This window comes from Aspergillus versicolor (genome assembly GCF_001890125.1).
Source record: "Aspergillus versicolor CBS 583.65 unplaced genomic scaffold ASPVEscaffold_15, whole genome shotgun sequence".
Taxonomy (NCBI): Eukaryota; Fungi; Ascomycota; class Eurotiomycetes; order Eurotiales; family Aspergillaceae; genus Aspergillus; species Aspergillus versicolor.
This window is the reverse complement of record NW_024467538.1, coordinates 151,187-167,488: the sequence shown is the minus strand read 5'-3', so window position 1 is coordinate 167,488 and position 16,302 is coordinate 151,187. Positions and strand designations below refer to the sequence as shown.

General features: G+C 53.4%; 9 protein-coding genes across 9 annotated transcripts; 4 read left to right on the top strand and 5 right to left on the bottom strand.

Moving 5' to 3' along the window:
- Positions 1-27: 27 nt before the first annotated feature.
- Positions 28-1,848, bottom strand: ASPVEDRAFT_34346 (putative FAD-dependent isoamyl alcohol oxidase; the record flags this gene model as incomplete). Its single annotated transcript, XM_040810847.1, has 3 exons — positions 28-1,288; positions 1,335-1,535; positions 1,583-1,848. 3 exons carry the CDS (start codon positions 1,846-1,848, stop codon positions 28-30), a joined length of 1,728 nt encoding a protein of 575 aa, XP_040673934.1.
- A 332-nt stretch (positions 1,849-2,180) lies between these two features.
- ASPVEDRAFT_203551 (bifunctional cytochrome P450/NADPH--P450 reductase) lies at positions 2,181-5,586 on the top strand (the record flags this gene model as incomplete). The annotated part of the gene is made up of 5 exons (XM_040809406.1): positions 2,181-2,295; positions 2,348-2,463; positions 2,510-2,545; positions 2,590-3,282; positions 3,335-5,586. 5 exons carry the CDS (start codon positions 2,181-2,183, stop codon positions 5,582-5,584), a joined length of 3,210 nt encoding a protein of 1,069 aa, XP_040673933.1.
- Positions 5,587-5,947: 361 nt separating this feature from the next.
- Positions 5,948-7,022, top strand: ASPVEDRAFT_34344 (class I SAM-dependent methyltransferase; the record flags this gene model as incomplete). The annotated part of the gene is made up of 4 exons (XM_040810846.1): positions 5,948-6,736; positions 6,782-6,878; positions 6,925-6,950; positions 6,993-7,022. The coding sequence occupies 4 exons, from the start codon at positions 5,948-5,950 to the stop codon at positions 7,020-7,022; spliced, it is 942 nt and encodes a 313-aa protein (XP_040673932.1).
- A 100-nt stretch (positions 7,023-7,122) lies between these two features.
- On the bottom strand, positions 7,123-8,260 carry ASPVEDRAFT_47363 (uncharacterized protein). The gene has a single exon (XM_040813765.1). It carries the CDS (start codon positions 8,236-8,238, stop codon positions 7,195-7,197), a length of 1,044 nt encoding a protein of 347 aa, XP_040673931.1. The 5' UTR covers positions 8,239-8,260; the 3' UTR covers positions 7,123-7,194.
- Positions 8,261-8,452: 192 nt separating this feature from the next.
- ASPVEDRAFT_76904 (serine hydrolase domain-containing protein) lies at positions 8,453-10,136 on the top strand. Its single transcript, XM_040816370.1, has 2 exons — positions 8,453-8,553; positions 8,598-10,136. Exons 1-2 carry the CDS (start codon positions 8,463-8,465, stop codon positions 9,707-9,709), a joined length of 1,203 nt encoding a protein of 400 aa, XP_040673930.1. The 5' UTR covers positions 8,453-8,462; the 3' UTR covers positions 9,710-10,136.
- ASPVEDRAFT_203543 (zinc-binding alcohol dehydrogenase family protein) lies at positions 9,498-10,912 on the bottom strand. Its single transcript, XM_040809405.1, has 2 exons — positions 10,319-10,912; positions 9,498-10,263 (listed from the first exon to the last, which is right to left on the bottom strand). Exons 1-2 carry the CDS (start codon positions 10,882-10,884, stop codon positions 9,729-9,731), a joined length of 1,101 nt encoding a protein of 366 aa, XP_040673929.1. The 5' UTR covers positions 10,885-10,912; the 3' UTR covers positions 9,498-9,728.
- Positions 10,913-11,007: 95 nt separating this feature from the next.
- Positions 11,008-12,929, top strand: ASPVEDRAFT_47360 (cytochrome P450). Its single transcript, XM_040813764.1, has 3 exons — positions 11,008-11,348; positions 11,395-12,587; positions 12,635-12,929. Exons 1-3 carry the CDS (start codon positions 11,173-11,175, stop codon positions 12,853-12,855), a joined length of 1,590 nt encoding a protein of 529 aa, XP_040673928.1. The 5' UTR covers positions 11,008-11,172; the 3' UTR covers positions 12,856-12,929.
- Positions 12,930-13,086: 157 nt separating this feature from the next.
- On the bottom strand, positions 13,087-14,108 carry ASPVEDRAFT_34339 (SDR family oxidoreductase; the record flags this gene model as incomplete). Its single annotated transcript, XM_040810845.1, has 3 exons — positions 13,087-13,433; positions 13,488-14,000; positions 14,054-14,108. The coding sequence occupies 3 exons, from the start codon at positions 14,106-14,108 to the stop codon at positions 13,087-13,089; spliced, it is 915 nt and encodes a 304-aa protein (XP_040673927.1).
- Positions 14,109-14,321: 213 nt separating this feature from the next.
- ASPVEDRAFT_66267 (Zn(II)2Cys6 transcription factor) lies at positions 14,322-16,010 on the bottom strand (the record flags this gene model as incomplete). Its single annotated transcript, XM_040815870.1, has 1 exon — positions 14,322-16,010. One exon carries the CDS (start codon positions 16,008-16,010, stop codon positions 14,322-14,324), a length of 1,689 nt encoding a protein of 562 aa, XP_040673926.1.
- Positions 16,011-16,302: the final 292 nt, after the last annotated feature.

Genomic DNA, 16,302 nt, shown 5'->3' with positions numbered 1-16,302 from the left:
AGTAAAGTATTCTACAGATATCGCACTCTACGCCCTGCACAGACGGCCATCCTCATCGGAAAACCACGAATCGCTGCCAATAGCAGTTCTGGCATAGAACGTGTGCTCAGGGTCATACCTGTTCTTTATCTCGAGCAGACGGTCATAGTTCTCCCCATAGAGTTCCGTGATCCAGTCGCCCTTCCACTGGGCATCGATCTCGTTAAGATAAGTGCCAGCCCCAGGCGTGGCCTCCTCAAGTTGCGGGATGAGGTAGTCCACCAGCAGGTCCTTGCGAGACTGCATTTCCGCGGCGGTGATGTTCCAGTCCCAGTAGTTGACGACGTTGCAGGTTGCGATTGCGTCGCGCCAGGCGGGCAGGACGGCGTTGTCAGGGTGCTCGATATTGCCGACGTTGAGGGCGTGGCAGCCCAGTTGGAGGTTCTCACCCTCCTCGACGATAGTTCGCAGTGCGTCTACAATGGTCTTGGTTTCAGTGGCGTTGGACATCGCGGCGCGAGGAATTAGACGTGAGGCAAGTTGAACGGTTGCGGGTCCTGCACCGGCAATGCCAGGGCCGAATCGGCTGGAGAAGTATTCCAGGTAGTTTGACGAGTCTGTAGGGGTGTAAGAGTACTTGATGCCGCGCTTGGCTACAGCATCTAGCCATGGCTGTAGTAGACTTTGCACCTGTGTGCCGTTCTGGTTGGGGACTGTGATGGCGTATGCCTGGAAGCCAGTGGGAGTTAGGGCAAAGTCCCAGGTATTGGGACCAGCGTCGACAAAGTCAGGCAGAAACGCCCAAAGGTCTTCGACCGCGCCCCAGTACTGCTCAGTATTATTAGAGGTGAGATTGAAGAGTAGAATTCCACTTCCAATCGGACCATCAGGGAAGATCTTAGTGGTCATGCTGAGGACGACAGCGAAAGTGCCTGCACCGCCGCCACTCAGAGCCCAGTACAGGTCGGTGTTATTGGACTGGCTGGCAATGAGGTGCTGTCCCTGGGCTGTAATGACCTCCCATTCAAGGACCGCATCCGCCGCCATTCCATATGCGCCGTTGAGTAGGGAATGCCCGCCGCCTGATGTGTATCCTCCAGCCAGGCCCACGGTTGGGCAAGTCCCTCCCATGATCCGATAACCCTCCTCGGCGACAGCTTGGTAAGTGCGACCTGAAATGACGCCGGCTCCTAGTTTTGCAGCAGGCCCAGTGTAGTCGGTGCTTTCGTACGAGGGGATGATCTCTGTCGTGTTCAAGTAGTGTGTCCACAGCGAAAGTGCTCCGGTACCGGTAGACTTTCCAGAGAAGCTGATGGCGTTAGCTGGGTAATACCACGCATTAACGGACGACATACTCGTGACCAGTGTTCTTAATCACCAGACGGATATTATTCTGGCGTGCAAATTTGACTCCCGCAATAGCATCGTCTGCCCCCGTGACATTGATCGAGTAGCTGGCATAGTTTCCCAGTTCACAGGGTTGCGAGGGAGAGGTAAACGGGACACACGAGTAGTTCTGTGTGCCTGCGTTCATGACTTCGGCTGGATTGCTCAAGCTGTCGTCCAGTTAGATAAGAACCAGCACGCCAGCGGAGGAGCATACAATGTTGTATCATCAAGCCATGCGGTCTTGATCGCGGCGCACGCGTCTTCATTATACGTCCCGAAGGGTTGGCCATGGCAGACGCTGGGAAGTGGGACCGTAGCTTTGAGACGGCCATGGACGGTGCTATTGAGAGCATCCCAGGCAGAGGTAGACGGCCATCCAGGGTCTCCAGGTATCGCCCTGCACGTAGTTGACTGGCGAGGAGCAAGTCCAAGGGCAGGGGAGACCAGGGGGAGAAAGAGACTCAGGGATTTGAGTGACATGGCGACGTCTGCAGGATGCAATATTGGCATTTGGCAACAGACGCAGTAGATTTATTTTCAACGCGTCAAGAGGAGAGATATCAGGGGCAGTGCACCTCAGCCCAGCCCCAGTTGGACTTTGCTGATGCCCATTCAGCCCCTAAAAATTACCGATGCTTATCCTGATCATCGGCAATTTTGGCGCTGACAGCTGCTTGTTCAGGAACGTGGAAGCTCGCCAATAAAATCGCCTGAATTGGTATCATGCAGTGTCTTGCTATCTCCCGGTCATTCAGGAAGAGTCTTTGATATAGATCTATGGACACTCCCTCTCATTCAGTGTAAACACCAAGATGGGCAAATTAAGCAACATCCCACAGCCCCCGGGGGTTCCCCTCTTGGGGAATCTCTTCGATATTGACATGGAACTTCCTCTGCAGTCGCTGTACGATCTAGCAGACAAACATGGTACGCAACCGTGATATTCGCTGTGGGAGTAGTCGCTGATGGTTCATACAAGGCGAGATCTATCGGATGCGCTTTCCAGGCCATACCTTCATTATCGCTTGCAGCTATGACATGGTAAACGAGTTCTGCGACGAAAAGCGTTTCCCAAAGACCATTTTTGCCCTCAAGGTCAGTGAAGACGATCAGCCTATATGCAGCCTCTAACGCAGTACAGGAAATGAGACATGCGATGCACGATGGACTCTTCACGGTAAGCCAAAGATAGATATTATAGTAATAAATCTAACTGGAAAGGCCATCGATGGCGAGACAGAGCCGGCCTGGGCCATCGCGCACAGAATCCTCGTCCCTGCATTCGGACCCTCATCCCTTCGACTGATGTTTGACGGAATGTACGACGTTGCAAGCCAGCTGGCCCTGAAATGGGCACGATACGGACGAGAATCCATCACCGTGACTGACGACTTCACGCGACTGACTCTGGACACGATCGCACTGTGCTCGATGGACTTTCGATTCAACAGTTACTACAAGGACGGGGTGCACCCGTTTGTTGAGGCCATGGGGGACTTCCTGACTGAGAGCGGTGATAGAGCGAGACGATTGCCCATTCCCTCGTTCTTTTATCGTGGTAAGGACAAGAAGTTCTTTGGGGATATCGAGGTGATGAGACAGACAGCGAACGAGATCCTACAGGAGCGCAAGATAGAGAAGAATCTGGACACACGCAAGGACCTGCTCTCTGCCATGTTGAATGGAGTAGACCCAAAGACGGGCCTCAAGATGACTGAGGAGAGTATTCTCGATAACTTGATTACGTTCCTTATTGCCGGCCACGAGACGACGTCGGGTATGCTTTCGTTCGCCATGTACCATCTGATGAAGCACCCAGACGCGTATCGCAAGGCACAGCAGGAGGTGGATGAAGTCTGTGGCAAGACGCCGATTAGGTTCGAGCATCTATCCAAACTCTCGTATATCTCAGCTGTATGTCTGCTGTTATTATGGTCAATTTCAGACTACTGACGCATCCTCACAGGTACTTAGAGAGACGCTGCGTCTCACACCGCCGCTCCCTGTGTTCAACGTTGCACCCAAGCAGGATGAAGTAGTAGGAGGCCAATACGTCGTCAAAGAAGGCGAGCTGATCATCGTCTTGGTAGGGTCGTCGCATCTGGACCCGAAGGTGTACGGGGCCGACGTCAAGGAGTTCAAGCCGGAGCGCATGCTGGACGCCAACTTCGACCGCCTCAATAAAGAATTCCCGAATTCCTGGAAGCCGTTTGGAAATGGGACGCGTGGCTGCATTGGCCGGCCGTTTGCATGGCAGGAAGCGTTGCTCGTCATCGCGATGTTGCTGCAGAACTTCGACTTCGAGTTTGACGATCCAAACTACACGCTCAGTCTGAAACAGACACTGACAGTGAAGCCGGCAAACTTCAAGGTTAGAGCAACTCCTCGTGATGGGCTGCGAGCAACAGAGTTAGGGCATAGGCTGGCTGGCACGACGGCAGTGAAGTCGAGCCCAACAGCCAGGAATGGCCCTACTACAGCGTCAAACGGCGCGAAAGGAAAGCCATTGAGTATATACTATGGCTCAAATAGTGGAACCTGTCAGTCAATGGCTGAGCGTCTCGCAGCTGATGCCTTTTCGCATGGTTTTTCTGCCAGCGTGGTAGACGTCGTTGACAATGCCACCGAGAAGCTCCCAAAGGACCAGCCGGTAGTTATTGTTACAGCCTCGTATGAAGGACAGCCACCGGACAATGCCGGCCAGTTTGTGCGCTGGCTCGAGGGTCTCGAGGACAATGACGCCCTACAGGGTGTATCGTATGCCGTCTTTGGCTGTGGACACCACGACTGGGCCGCCACATTCCACCGCATCCCTAGACTGGTGGATTCTTCCATAGCTAAGCATGGAGGCTCTCATGTTGCTGCTCTGGGTCTGACCGACGTTGCGCAAGGAAATGAGATGACAGACTTTGAAGCCTGGGAAGATGAGGTCTTCTGGCCAGCGATGAAGCAGAAATACGGTGCTGCAGCCCCTGAAGGCCCTTCGCTGAGCGTCGCAGTAACCAATCCTCGCAAATCAATCCTCCACCAGGACGTGAGGGAGAGCAGTGTGGTAGCTACTTCGACATTAACTGCAGACGATGCTGAAGTCAGGAAACGACACATTGAGATCGAGCTGCCTTCGGACATGGCGTACAAGGCAGGGGACTATCTTGCAGTGCTGCCAGTCAACCCCCCTGAACAAGTCCACCGAGTGCTCCGACATTTCCATCTCCCATGGGATGCACACCTTACGATCTCAGCCAAGGCACTCACTTTCCTTCCGAACAGTGGCCCTGTCCCTGCAGTTGATGTATTCGGATCCTATGTGGAGCTGGGCCAGCCTGCCACTAAACGAAACATCCTGAGTTTGATCGATGCAGCTAATGAGCCAGCTACCAAAGACAAGCTGGACACTCTTGTTGCCGATGGCTATTACACCGCTGAGGTCCTCGCCAACCGTATCTCGGTCCTGGATCTGCTAGAGAGTAACCCCGACATCGATCTTCCGATATCAGACTTCCTTCGCATGCTACCCCCTATGCGTGTCCGACAGTACAGCATAGGATCATCTCCTGTCTGTAGCCCACGTCGTGTTGTGCTGACATACTCGGTCTTGGATGAACCACGTTCTGGAGCTGACGGAAAACGCCATGTTGGAGTGACAACTAGCTACCTATCTACCCTGCAAGCAGGAGATGTTGTACATGCCGCTGTTCGACCATCGCATACAGCCTTTCATCTCCCTGCCGATGCGCAAAACACTCCCATTATTATGATTGCGGCTGGTACTGGTATTGCTCCTTTCAGAGGGTTTATTCAGGAGCGGGCGGCGATGCATGATTCTGGGCGGATTATTGCACCCGCGATACTATACTTTGGCTGCCGTGAGCCAGGAAAAGACGATTTATACAGGAGGGAGTTGGATCAGTGGGAGGCCAGGGGAGTGGTGTCTGTTCGAAGGGCATATAGCCGGCAGGTGGAGGCCAGTGAAGGGTGTCGGTATGTTCATGACAGACTTTGGAAGGATAGAGCTAGATTTCTGGACTTATGGGAGCAAGGCGCCCGTGTTTATATCTGCGGCAGTAGAGCTGTTGGCGACTCTGCGAAGGGAATGCTGGTCGATATCTTGTTGGACGCGAAGAGGAATCAGAGCGAGGATACAACGAGGGAGACGGTCAGCACTTGGTTTGAAGGTTTGAAGAATACTAGATATGCGGTGGATGTATTTGATTAGGCTATTCAATACTGTCTTACTATCGTCTGGCAGTTTACTATAATTGAAGATACATTTAGTTCTCTACTCAATACCTGCAGTACATGGACGTTTGGCTTCTGGCAGACACTAAAGAAACGCCCGATGAGCTGAATATCGGAGGAAATTAATATAATCATCCGATCAGTCAAATGTCCGTATATGCGTCGGGATTTAGTTTGATACTGTGATTCATGGATGCAAGCAATCGGCAGATACATCCCAAGGCAGACCCGCCCCTGTACTACGGCTGTCTAAAAGTAACTGGAAGCCAGAAAAAAAAAAAAAAAACATATCAGTGTTGGTGATAGCATTTGACTCAGTTCCTTACCATAGACGCCTACCATGTCCTTTCCGAGCAGGCCAGAATGGGCGACAGTCGACCTGCAATGGTCCCCAGACCTAGGACCAGTCCCCGTCAGCGAGGCGATGAGGCCTACTCGCGAGTCTCAAGGAGAGCAGGAAATGATTGCTCGGATGTGGGTGATGTGCGCCATCCAGATGCAAGACAAACTGCGTGCTGCGACTTGCACAAAGCCACATTTCGAACGATACCGCTCCTGGATAACACAGGAGTATGAGAGATTCAAGCAGCCAGACTATCCCCAAGTGGCAGACTCGCGCGAGCTGGTGGACATGAAAAGCGAGGACCGTCTGGCTGCCATGAACGGGTTGCGGGAACTGGTTAAAAACACGTACATGTGGCCTGTGATTGAAGGGCCATGGAGAGTGTATGACAATGCTGTCGATATTGTCGAGGGACGCGTGAAGCTGGTCAAGGTGCTATTGAAAGACGGACTCCTCGAGAGGTTCTACGACTGGGCGAATGGACTGTCTGAAGTGCGTCCTCTGTTCAGCCTTATGGGCCGCAGTAACCCTGGACTGCGTGTCATGGAGATAGGAGCTGGCACTGGAGGAACTACGGCTCGTGTTCTAGACGGACTGAAATCAGACGATGGACAGAAGTTGTATAGCAACTACGTTTTCACCGATATCTCGCCTCTGTTCTTCGACGCCGCCAAAGCCCGATTCGAGGCGTACGAGGACGTCGAGTACTGTGCCTTGGATATTTCGCGTGATCCCAGTGAGCAGGGATTTGAAACGGAAACATACGATCTCGTCATTGCATCGAATGTAAGTAGATCCTGCTGCTGCTGGAATCTTACTGATTCGTCTTAGGTGCTGCACGCAACGCCATGCCTCGTCGACACACTGAAGAACGTTCGAAAGCTACTCAAGCCCAACGGCTTCCTCTTCAATCAAGAGCTTTCGCCTCGTAAGAACCCTTTATATCTTTTTTATCCAGGCTAACACCAGCACAGCCGGCAAGTATGTTGACTTCATGGTGGTAAGTATACGAACCTCTACCCATTGAATAATCACTGACCAGCCCAGGGACTGCTGCCAGGATGGTGGCTAGGCGACGCAGACGGACGCACAGGAGGACCGTGTATACCTCCTGAAGAATGGGACCGGCGTCTAAAACAGGCAGGATTCGATGGACTACATGCAGTAGGACTCGACAGTGATCCTCCGTTCTACTATAACGCCAATATGATTGCCAGAGCAGCATAGAATACTTATATTGACAATTAGCATGGAAAGCCTGCTACTCCAAGCATAGCCAAGCTATCTCCCCAAACTCGAGCTGCCATCTTCTCGTCCCAGACGTAGGGTTTCCAGCCTGGCCTGCATAGTTGACCGTCGAACGTAGCCTCACCAGCAACCTGAATATCGTCTAGATACAGCCCTCCTTTCCCTTCCAGCTCTTTTGATATGGCCGCCCACACCTGAGTCGCTGCTCCTTGCTCGACATCCTTCTCATACGACGCCAGTAAAGGCTCCATCTTGTAGTACATTGGTCGTCGGGACTCGGAGGTCCCTGGGAGACCGCGCGAGATCTCAGTGTCCATGATGATTCCCGGGTTGAGGCTCAGAGCATGCACTCCTTGCTTTCCATATCTCCGCTCGAACTCGTTGGCCATGAGGATACTGGCTGTCTTGCTCCGGGCGTATGCCTTGGATGTGTCGTAGCCCTCGCCGACATAGTTGTATTTCTCCGGGTCGACGTTGCCTGCGCGATGACCGGCGCTGGAAACAACGACTAGTCTTGAGTTAAACTCCGGTGTCGTAGAGGCAATGAGCGCTGGGGTAAGTAGTCGCACGAGAAGAAATGGCGACAGATAGTTGATGGCAAAGACAGCCTCGAAGCCATCCTGCGTCTGCTTAATCGGCGACGCCACTATGCCGGCATTTGCCATGAGGACGTTCAGCTTCCCACCGCTTCTCTTCAAAAACTCGTTTGCACCATCCTGAACGCTCTGTAAGCTGCTCTGGTCCATTTGGATAACCTCGATTGGTGGATAGTCTGGGTTGCTTGCAGATATCTCGTTGGCAACCTTCCGGCCCTTTGCGGCGTCTCGTCCCATGATGAAGATTTTGGCCCCTGTTTTGTGTAGGACTCGCGCTGACTCTGCACCAAGACCAGCTGTTCCTCCAGTGATCAAAATCACCTTTTCGCGCCAGTAGGGTTCAAGGGGCTCCTGGTCGTGCAGCACCTGGTCGGCGGTGGGTCGAGCATCGCCTCTGCCCTGGGGAGTGGCAGCATGAACTGCAGCATATCGATCCAAAGACATTGTGTAGGATGATGAGCTTGACTGCTATTCACATTAGCTCAATTATGATGGTTAGTATAGCAACGTGCTTATATTGATAGACAGTTATTCCCGAAACGCCCGAAATCCACCGAATGCTCCCTGATTGGGCCTCATTGCTCTTACTCGCTAGCTAATTCCTGCGATAAGCATTTGAAATTACTGGAACTCCTTAATTTCCTTGCTGTTGTTCATTGTCTGCAAGAATGTCTGACTTCGACGCTCTGCTCGCCAACTACACCAGCAAGGAAAACCCCCAAGTCCACGGCGTTATCTGCAAATGCGTCGACGGAAAAGGTATTCATATTTTCCACTACTAGAGACCCATACTAACAATCCAGGGAATGAAATATACAGCAAAGTAGCAGGCTACGACTCCGTCCTCCCGAATGCTCTCCCCCTCCGCGAAGACGTCGTGCTCAAGGTCGCCAGCGCCACGAAGCTCATCACCAGCATCGCATTGCTACAATGTATCGACAAGGGCCTGATCGGACTGGATGAACCGCTCACCAAGGTCTTGCCCGAGTTCGCCGAGAAGCAGATCCTGACCGACGTCTCTGGCTCGGAGTTTGTCTTTGAGCCCAGCAAAGTCCCAGTCACGGCAAGACACCTTCTGACGCATACGTCCGGATTGGGATATCGGTTTACACATAGGCTCCTGCGACTCCGGGCAGAAGCCCGCGACCGTGCTGGAGAGAAGCCATCCCTGCGTGTCACTGATCGGTACGAAATGCCGCTTGTCTTTGAGCCCGGGACGGGCTGGCTGTACGGATGCAGCTTGGACTGGGCTGGCGTTGTTGTGAGCAGACTGCACGGTGGAATATCTCTGGAGCAGTATTTTGTAGAAAATATATGGCAGAAGCTAGACCTCTCCCCTCCATTCCCCCGCTTCAACATTGCTGGTCACCCTGAGTATAATGCACGGGCAATGGGAGGTGCACTGCGAACGCCAGACGGAACACTGCAGCCACACGATCGATGGGCGTTTGACAACCCTGAAGACCAAGATGGAGGCAGTGGTCTGTCCTGTACGGCCAAGGACTACGTGGCAGTTCTGGCGGACCTTGTTTCGGACTCGCCTAAGCTGCTGAAGCCGACGACTATCGCGGAGATGTTTACGCCCCAGCTGGTGCCCAAGTCCCCTAGCATTCAGATGATGCTGGGACTGCGTCCTGCGTGGGACACTGTTTCAGGCCCGATCACAGAGGATGCTATCAACCATGGGCTGGGTGGGATACTGTCCGTTGGCGAGGTGGCCGAGATAGGGCAGCCCAAGGGGATGCTGGGATGGGGAGGAGCCTCGAACATCGTCTGGTGGGCGAACAGGAACCTACGCGTTGCTGGCTTCTTTGCTACTCAGCAGGCGCCGTTTGGGAATCCCACGGTGACCAAGCTGGTGAATGAGTGGAAGAAGGACTTCTGGGGCCAGTTTAAGAGCATAGACCATGCATAGAGTAGACTATTTCCAGTATCTAGTCCTGTGGAATCCCCACAACAAGCTTCTGTCCGCGCACTTCGCCCTTGCGTAACAATTCCAGACCCTCGACGATGGCTTCCCAGCTGCCTGGAAGCTCTCGTAGTGGGTGTGCCTTGAGCTGGCCAGACTCCATCAGCGCCTCTATCTCGCCCGCCCACTGTATCCCTATTGCCATGAGCTTCTCATCGCCCGCCCTTGTGTATGTAGACTCGCCCAGGTTAATATCCACTCCGAGTACCTGGAATCCCATTACCTCCTTTACCTTGACGATCTTGCGAGTGCGCCAGGCCTCAGGACATTCCTCGAGACAGGCATAGGTGCCACCCGTGCGAGCCATTGCGTTGTAGCAGATCGCTGCGGATTCGGCGTCCGTGATGCAGTCCAGAACGCGACGAATGGGCTTACCGGCCAGCGATTTTACGGTGTCGACGCAGTCCTTGGATGCGTATGAGGCTGTCGCGCTCGCTCCGTATTTGACTGCGAGTTCGGCGGACTTGCTGGATGCAATGGCGATCGGTGTATAGCCCATCCTGTCAGATAGTGTATTAGCGAATGTCGCCTCATACCTGGGAGAACCTAACGTACAAGTTTAACAATTGACAGGCCAGCGTGCCAGACGCAGTTCCACCGCCGTAAACCAGTACTGGCTCCTTCGCCTGGTGAGAAGGCTTGGTAGGAAGTCCCTCCAGGTTCAGCGCATTAGGGTCGGACAATGCGAGCGAGATGGTAGACCATCCAACTCCGAGTGACGCAGCTTCGAGATCACTCCATGTATCAGGGACTTTGACCAGCAGACGCGAGTCCACCACGCAGAATTGCGCGAAGGATCCGTTGTCGGGGTCCGCTGGGCTATACGGAAACAGTGCACCGCAGACTCTGGTACCCCTGGGGAGGCGCGCTGCAGCTGAGGAAGATGATGCAGGACTGGCGATGATACCGCAGAAATCGCATCCGGCTATACTGTTGGGCGTGTTGAAATGGGTGACCATCTTGTGGTCGTTCGGGTTCAGTGCCACCGCAAGCACTCGGACAAGCACATGGTGCTCTGATTTGACTTCAGGAATTGGCGCAGAACGATTGACCGTGAGAGGGATATTTTTAGAAGACGATATCTCCGTCTGGACAATTGCGGTTTGTGTGCGTGGTGCCATCGTGTCTGGGATATGCAATGGGCTGAATAGACAACCGGCATTCGACCAGTCATGCCACTGCTCTATTTAAGAATTTAATACTGCGGTACTTTTATTTGTGTCTACTCCAACCAGAACTATTGCTTACGATAGTCGGAGGAATAACTAATATCTGTACCGACTGGACCGGCCTTTATGCAGATTACTCCGAACGATCGGCGCAGGAGCTGGACCAGCATTTCGGATACATAAGGTGGGAATAGGGAAATAGCTCTGATTGAAGGGAGTCTGGAATGCGACTGAGAAATAATGGCTAGTGAGATCTCACCACTGGTCTGGGGCATCGCCGTATGCGTTGCCCTCGCCGTCATCGTCCCCCGATTGATGGGAAGCGCCTCGAAGGAGCCACCGTCGCTCGGGGGCAGCATGCTCTCGAACACTTACCAGTACATGACAGACATGCATGGCTTCCTACAGCGCGTCGCGTAAGCCTACCAATTGCTTAATCAACGTTTTTCTGACACTGTATAGTTCGGCGCAGCAGAACAGCAACATCGTCAGGTTCCGACTTGGACCGAAGAAAATATACATGGTGTCTGGCGAGAAGAACATCCATGCAATCAACCGACCGTCACACAGTATCAGCCCTGATGTCTTCTTCCTTGAGGTAATGGCGAATGTCTGGGGCGCAAAGAAGGACGAAGTGGCCAGGTTCGAGCAGGACAAATCCGGCCGCAGCAAGAACCCTGTGCCAGGCCACGATGTCAAGCCAGGCCAGACGCGACTATGGCATGGCCAGCATCACGTCTACTCGGAATACCTTCAGCGGACGGACCATGCCAATGCCCTCAGCGACAAGTACTTCGATCTGTTCTCCGAGCGTCTGGCCAAGCAGCCCCTGGGGGAGTGGACGGAGCTCCGCCTGGGCCAGTTCTTCGAGAGCGACATGGCCGAAGCTGCACTCGTCGCCTTGATGGGCTCTCGTATCGTGGAGCTCAATCCCGGTTTCTGGCCAGCCATGTGGGAATTCGCCCGTCTTGCACCGCGGCTTATGTGGGGGTTGCCTCGATGGGTGAATCCCAAGCCCTGGGAGATCCGCGAGCAGTTCCACGGAATGTGTCGCCGCTATCTTGATTCAGCTGAGAGAGAGTTCGACTGGAATGGGCCCGATATCGACGCCGAGTGGGAGCCTCACTATGGGTCGAGAATGGCACGCGAGCTCATATTCTGGGCGAAGACGAATCTCTCCCCCGAGACAACGGCCGGCATGGTTGCGACGTTTATCTTTGGGACGAATGCGAACTCGGTGCCCATGTCGACCTGGGCCATGATGGAAATCATCGCAGACCCTGATTTGTATAGAGCAGTGCGAGAGGAATGTCTGGCTGCGAGCACTGTCGACGCTTCGACTGGGGAGCGCGTCTTCAACCCCCAGAAGCTCCTCTCGATGCCTCTTCTGCAGTCTGTCTATATAGAGACACTGCGCCTGCATGTATCGATCAACGTCACCCGCCAGGTTACGCAACCGATAACCCTGGATGGACATGTTCTCACCCCTGGGTCGCTCATCCAAGCACCCAGTCAGATCGGGCAATATAACGAGGCAGTCTGGAGCTCTGATGCGCACCCTGCGTCGGAGTTCTGGGCAGGAAGACATATTAAACATGACAGTGGCAAGCCCGAGTTTACAATGGCCGGTCGCACGGCATCTTTCTTTCCATTTGGTATGTTTTGAATAGCTCTGCCTGAATGCTGTCTAACTGATTCCTAGGAGGAGGTCCCTCTATTTGCCCCGGTCGCGTCTTCGCAAAGCAGGAGATCTTGATGACAGTTGCTGCTCTTGTGACCCGGTTTGAAATCGAGCTCGTAGAATGGACACATCCAGATGGATCCAAGTCGGATCGGCCGGCGCAGAACGATCAGTCTTATATCGGGGCCGTGGGCATCCCTCCTGACAGGGACATGAAGGTGCGGTGGAAGCGACTATGGTAGACTAGGTAAATCCAATGATAATATTATAGACAAAGGGTGTGATAGTCTCTGTACTTCCGTAATGAATCATAGGCATGATATTGTACTACAAAACCAACTGGTTATTAGAGTAGCGCACCAGTGTCCGCTAGAAATTCAAGTATAAACCATGTACGGTCATTTGGAAGAGTCATTATTCCATTGCTAATTTGTAACTAGAACTACCAGCGGTCCTGGACCAAGACGATGCGCTCAGACCTTGAACTGCGCCTGGTTGGCATCAATGGCACTCAGTTCACTGACGGTGTCCAAGTCCGCGAGTTGACCCTGCAGCTTCATGGTGATAAGCTTGACGGCAGTGGCACTGAGAGGCAGACGCAGAGGCACTTTGTCGTTGCGGCTGGCCACGGTGTACAGCACGTTGGCAACGGCACTGGGTTCAAAGCCTACTCCGGACTCAAGTCCCTTCTTAACGAAGGTCTCGAGCTGACGAGCGGGCATGTCGGGGGCAGCGTACGCCTCGTGGGGCTGTGTGCGCTTCTTGCTGGTGGTTTCAAAGTTGGTCTTGACGGCGCTGGGCTCGACGATGCAGAAGTTGACTGGGTATGTCAGTGGATGCACTTTGCAGTTTCAAATAGACAACGCGAACGTACTGTTCCAGTCAGGGTGCACTTCGCGCGCGACAGACTCGCTCCATCCCTCGACGGCGAACTTGCTGGCGTGGTAGAAGGCGTGGCCGGGGAATGCACAGACACCAGCCAGCGAGGACATGTTGAAAATCAGGCCACCCCGGTGGTCCTTGGACTGGCGCATCACCTCAATTGCCTTGAGAGTAATGCGGACAGTGCCGAAGAAGTTCGTTTCGAACTCGTCGTGCATTTCCTCCTCTTTAACCGACTCGGTGTCACCGGACAGTGAATATCCGGCGTTGTTCACCACGACGTCGATGTAGTAGCTCTCCCCGAAGTGAGCCGCGGCCGCCTTGAATGCTGCATCGACAGAGTCTGGCTTGGTAACATCGAGGGCGAGTTTGAGGATCGATGGGTTGTTGTCGTCAAGGTATGAGAGGCTGGAGGGGTCCCGAGCAGTCGCGATTAGACGGTGGCCAGGCTGCGAGGCGACATGACTTGCGATCGCACGACCGATGCCGGTCGAGCACCCGGTCACTGTAATAAAAGTTAATTAGTACACCTTTGGTCAAAATAATGTGGATGCTTACCGAACCAGGTCGCGTCGGCGGGGAGTTGGTAGGGCTTCGTGTTGGGTGGGTTCATCTTGAAAGTTGACTGTGACGACTTGTCAATTCGGATGCCCAAAAAATGTTATATAACTGACAGCTAAAGATCAGGGACGTCATCAAGGACAAGGTCTGAATCTCGGAGGGGCTGAGTCGTCGGCAATATTTCGGTCGGAGGGTTGCGAGTCGGGATTTTCGACCGGGCATATTGTATAGCGAAGAGCCCCTCCTGCTGCTGGCTATGCACGGATCACACTACAAACAGTGCAGTCTGGGGTCGACTGGTAAGATCAATACTGCACTTGTTGACTTCCCAGCCTCCAGTCTTACCCAACTCATGCCGGAACCGCTTCAGCGTGAGAGAAGCAATGCATGACTCTTGTGCACGGCGGGCTGGGAGTTTGCAGTCGACGCAGTGGATGCGAGCGAACTCAGGAAGGACCAAGCTAGGTCCGGTAGACGGTGATGTTGGTGCCGCTGGATTTGATGTCGCTGCGGATGATTGTAATGCTCCTTCAAAATGCTTCTCTTCGAGCCTGACCGCGTGTCCTGCAACGATGGCAAGCATGGCTCCCGTCCATGGGCCCTCCATATGGTGGTATTGCCCAAGGATTGCAAGCGCCTCATGTCGCGTTCTCCAATCACGGCATTTCAGGGCTGTGAAATACAGCGGTGGAAACAAGGACAGATCTATGGTGAAGTACGGTGGTGCTGTGCAGTGTTGAGTCTGAAGTGCCTTGTGGAACTCACGGTAACGTTCGATAATCCACTTGAAACTTGAGAGATGAGGATCGTACGCAGTCTCCTTAGTTGAGAAGCAAGTATCCAGGAGAATCGTGGACATTTCAGCGTAGACTCGGAGCGTTATGAGACCAAGGCTTTCATTCCATGAAATCGATGCAAGATGTGAGTTAATTGAGCTCTCGTAGCCGGTAATCCACTCTGCAACGTCTCCTTGAAGGGCTCTGCGCTTTTCAAGCATCTCTGCGCTAGGTGATATCGGGTGCACGTTACTCGCGAAAGACAATTGTTCCGTTTCCATTACAAAGTGAATAGTGGAGAGTAGTATAGGGTTAGCTGACTGCCGAGCTTGATGGACACTGTAGAAACACCGAGGTATATGGAGATGAATTCCGTACTGAAATGCAGGAGAGAATGTCTCTTTTACCTGCGGTCCGTGGCCGAGCATCAGGAACTGCATGTTTAGCCGCGCGAATATCTCCACGAGATGGTCGTCAAAAGCATCGGGGTCATCCTTCACCATGATGACGCTTTTGGACGTTGGCAAGCGCTGCTCTAGATGCTGCAGCTGGCGTAGCAGCTTAATCCCAGCGGCAAAATGGGCGTGCATGGCATTCACGTCGCCTCGCAGAATCTCCAAGCAAACAAACAAGACGCAAGAGACGATGGCTATGCGAAGCGACAAAGCAGTGTCCAGCAAATTATTGCAAACCAAAGCTCTAATGGCATGGTTGTATTGTCGGAGTGAGAACAGTCCGCTTGCACTGACGCTGGAGAAGTCTGGCTGCCCTTGGTCTTGGACGAACCGCTCGTAGGCCGAGGTGAGGGCAAGCGATGCGTGTAAGACAGCAGGCTCTGACTGCGACAGTTGAAGAACGAGCGATTTCCAGAAATGGGATCCGAAAGGTTGCGCCAACTTGTCGCTCAATGTGTTCCGGAAACGATCTAGTTGACGCTTTTCCTCATGGCCAAGGTCGGGCAGTGCATCGGGGTGGTTAACCAGTGCGCCCTGATTCTGCTGGATTTCCAGAGCGGGAACCCGTTTGGTCTCGCTCCAGATGCCATAGCCATCGCAGACTCGTCCTGAGCTGAGGCACCTGCGACACGCCGGCTGTTGCTCGTCACACTTGACGCGGCGGATCTTGCACGTCCGGCAGCCGGACCGGACGTGTTTTGTGTGCTTACGATGACGTGTCATGGTCCCCGGTCCCTGCTGGAGGACGAAGAGTCTGATGGAGAAGCCACCTGCGGTCTCCTATATTGACTTGACGAGAAATGGTTGTGGTGTTTCTTTGTGCAAGACGGCTGACGTCACGTGCCACAATGCTCCCCACACCACTTTGATTGGTGGAGCTATGGGTGGGCACTGACAAACTGAATGTGGATTGGCCCAGTCGTGTTAACTGTATTCTGATTCGCCAGGAACAAGCAGCTTGCCTAACCCTCCTGGGCATCATGACGACGATCACATCAAGGCTCATCGATCTTGT

What these genes read in the sequence shown, in the direction of transcription:
- ASPVEDRAFT_47363 (XM_040813765.1), bottom strand. Translation starts at nt 8,238, where the DNA reads ATGTCTTTGGATCGATATGCTGCAGTTCATGCTGCCACTCCCCAGGGC.
- ASPVEDRAFT_76904 (XM_040816370.1), top strand. Translation starts at nt 8,463, where the DNA reads ATGTCTGACTTCGACGCTCTGCTCGCCAACTACACCAGCAAGGAAAAC. An exon ending in CAAATGCGTCGACGGAAAAG is followed by an intron (nt 8,554 to 8,597) that starts GTATTCATATTT and finishes CTAACAATCCAG; the next exon opens with GGAATGAAATATACAGCAAA.
- ASPVEDRAFT_203543 (XM_040809405.1), bottom strand. Translation starts at nt 10,884, where the DNA reads ATGGCACCACGCACACAAACCGCAATTGTCCAGACGGAGATATCGTCT. An exon ending in GCCTGTCAATTGTTAAACTT is followed by an intron (nt 10,264 to 10,318) that starts GTACGTTAGGTT and finishes ACTATCTGACAG; the next exon opens with GATGGGCTATACACCGATCG.
- ASPVEDRAFT_47360 (XM_040813764.1), top strand. Translation starts at nt 11,173, where the DNA reads ATGGCTAGTGAGATCTCACCACTGGTCTGGGGCATCGCCGTATGCGTT. An exon ending in GGCTTCCTACAGCGCGTCGC is followed by an intron (nt 11,349 to 11,394) that starts GTAAGCCTACCA and finishes GACACTGTATAG; the next exon opens with TTCGGCGCAGCAGAACAGCA. An exon ending in GGCATCTTTCTTTCCATTTG is followed by an intron (nt 12,588 to 12,634) that starts GTATGTTTTGAA and finishes ACTGATTCCTAG; the next exon opens with GAGGAGGTCCCTCTATTTGC.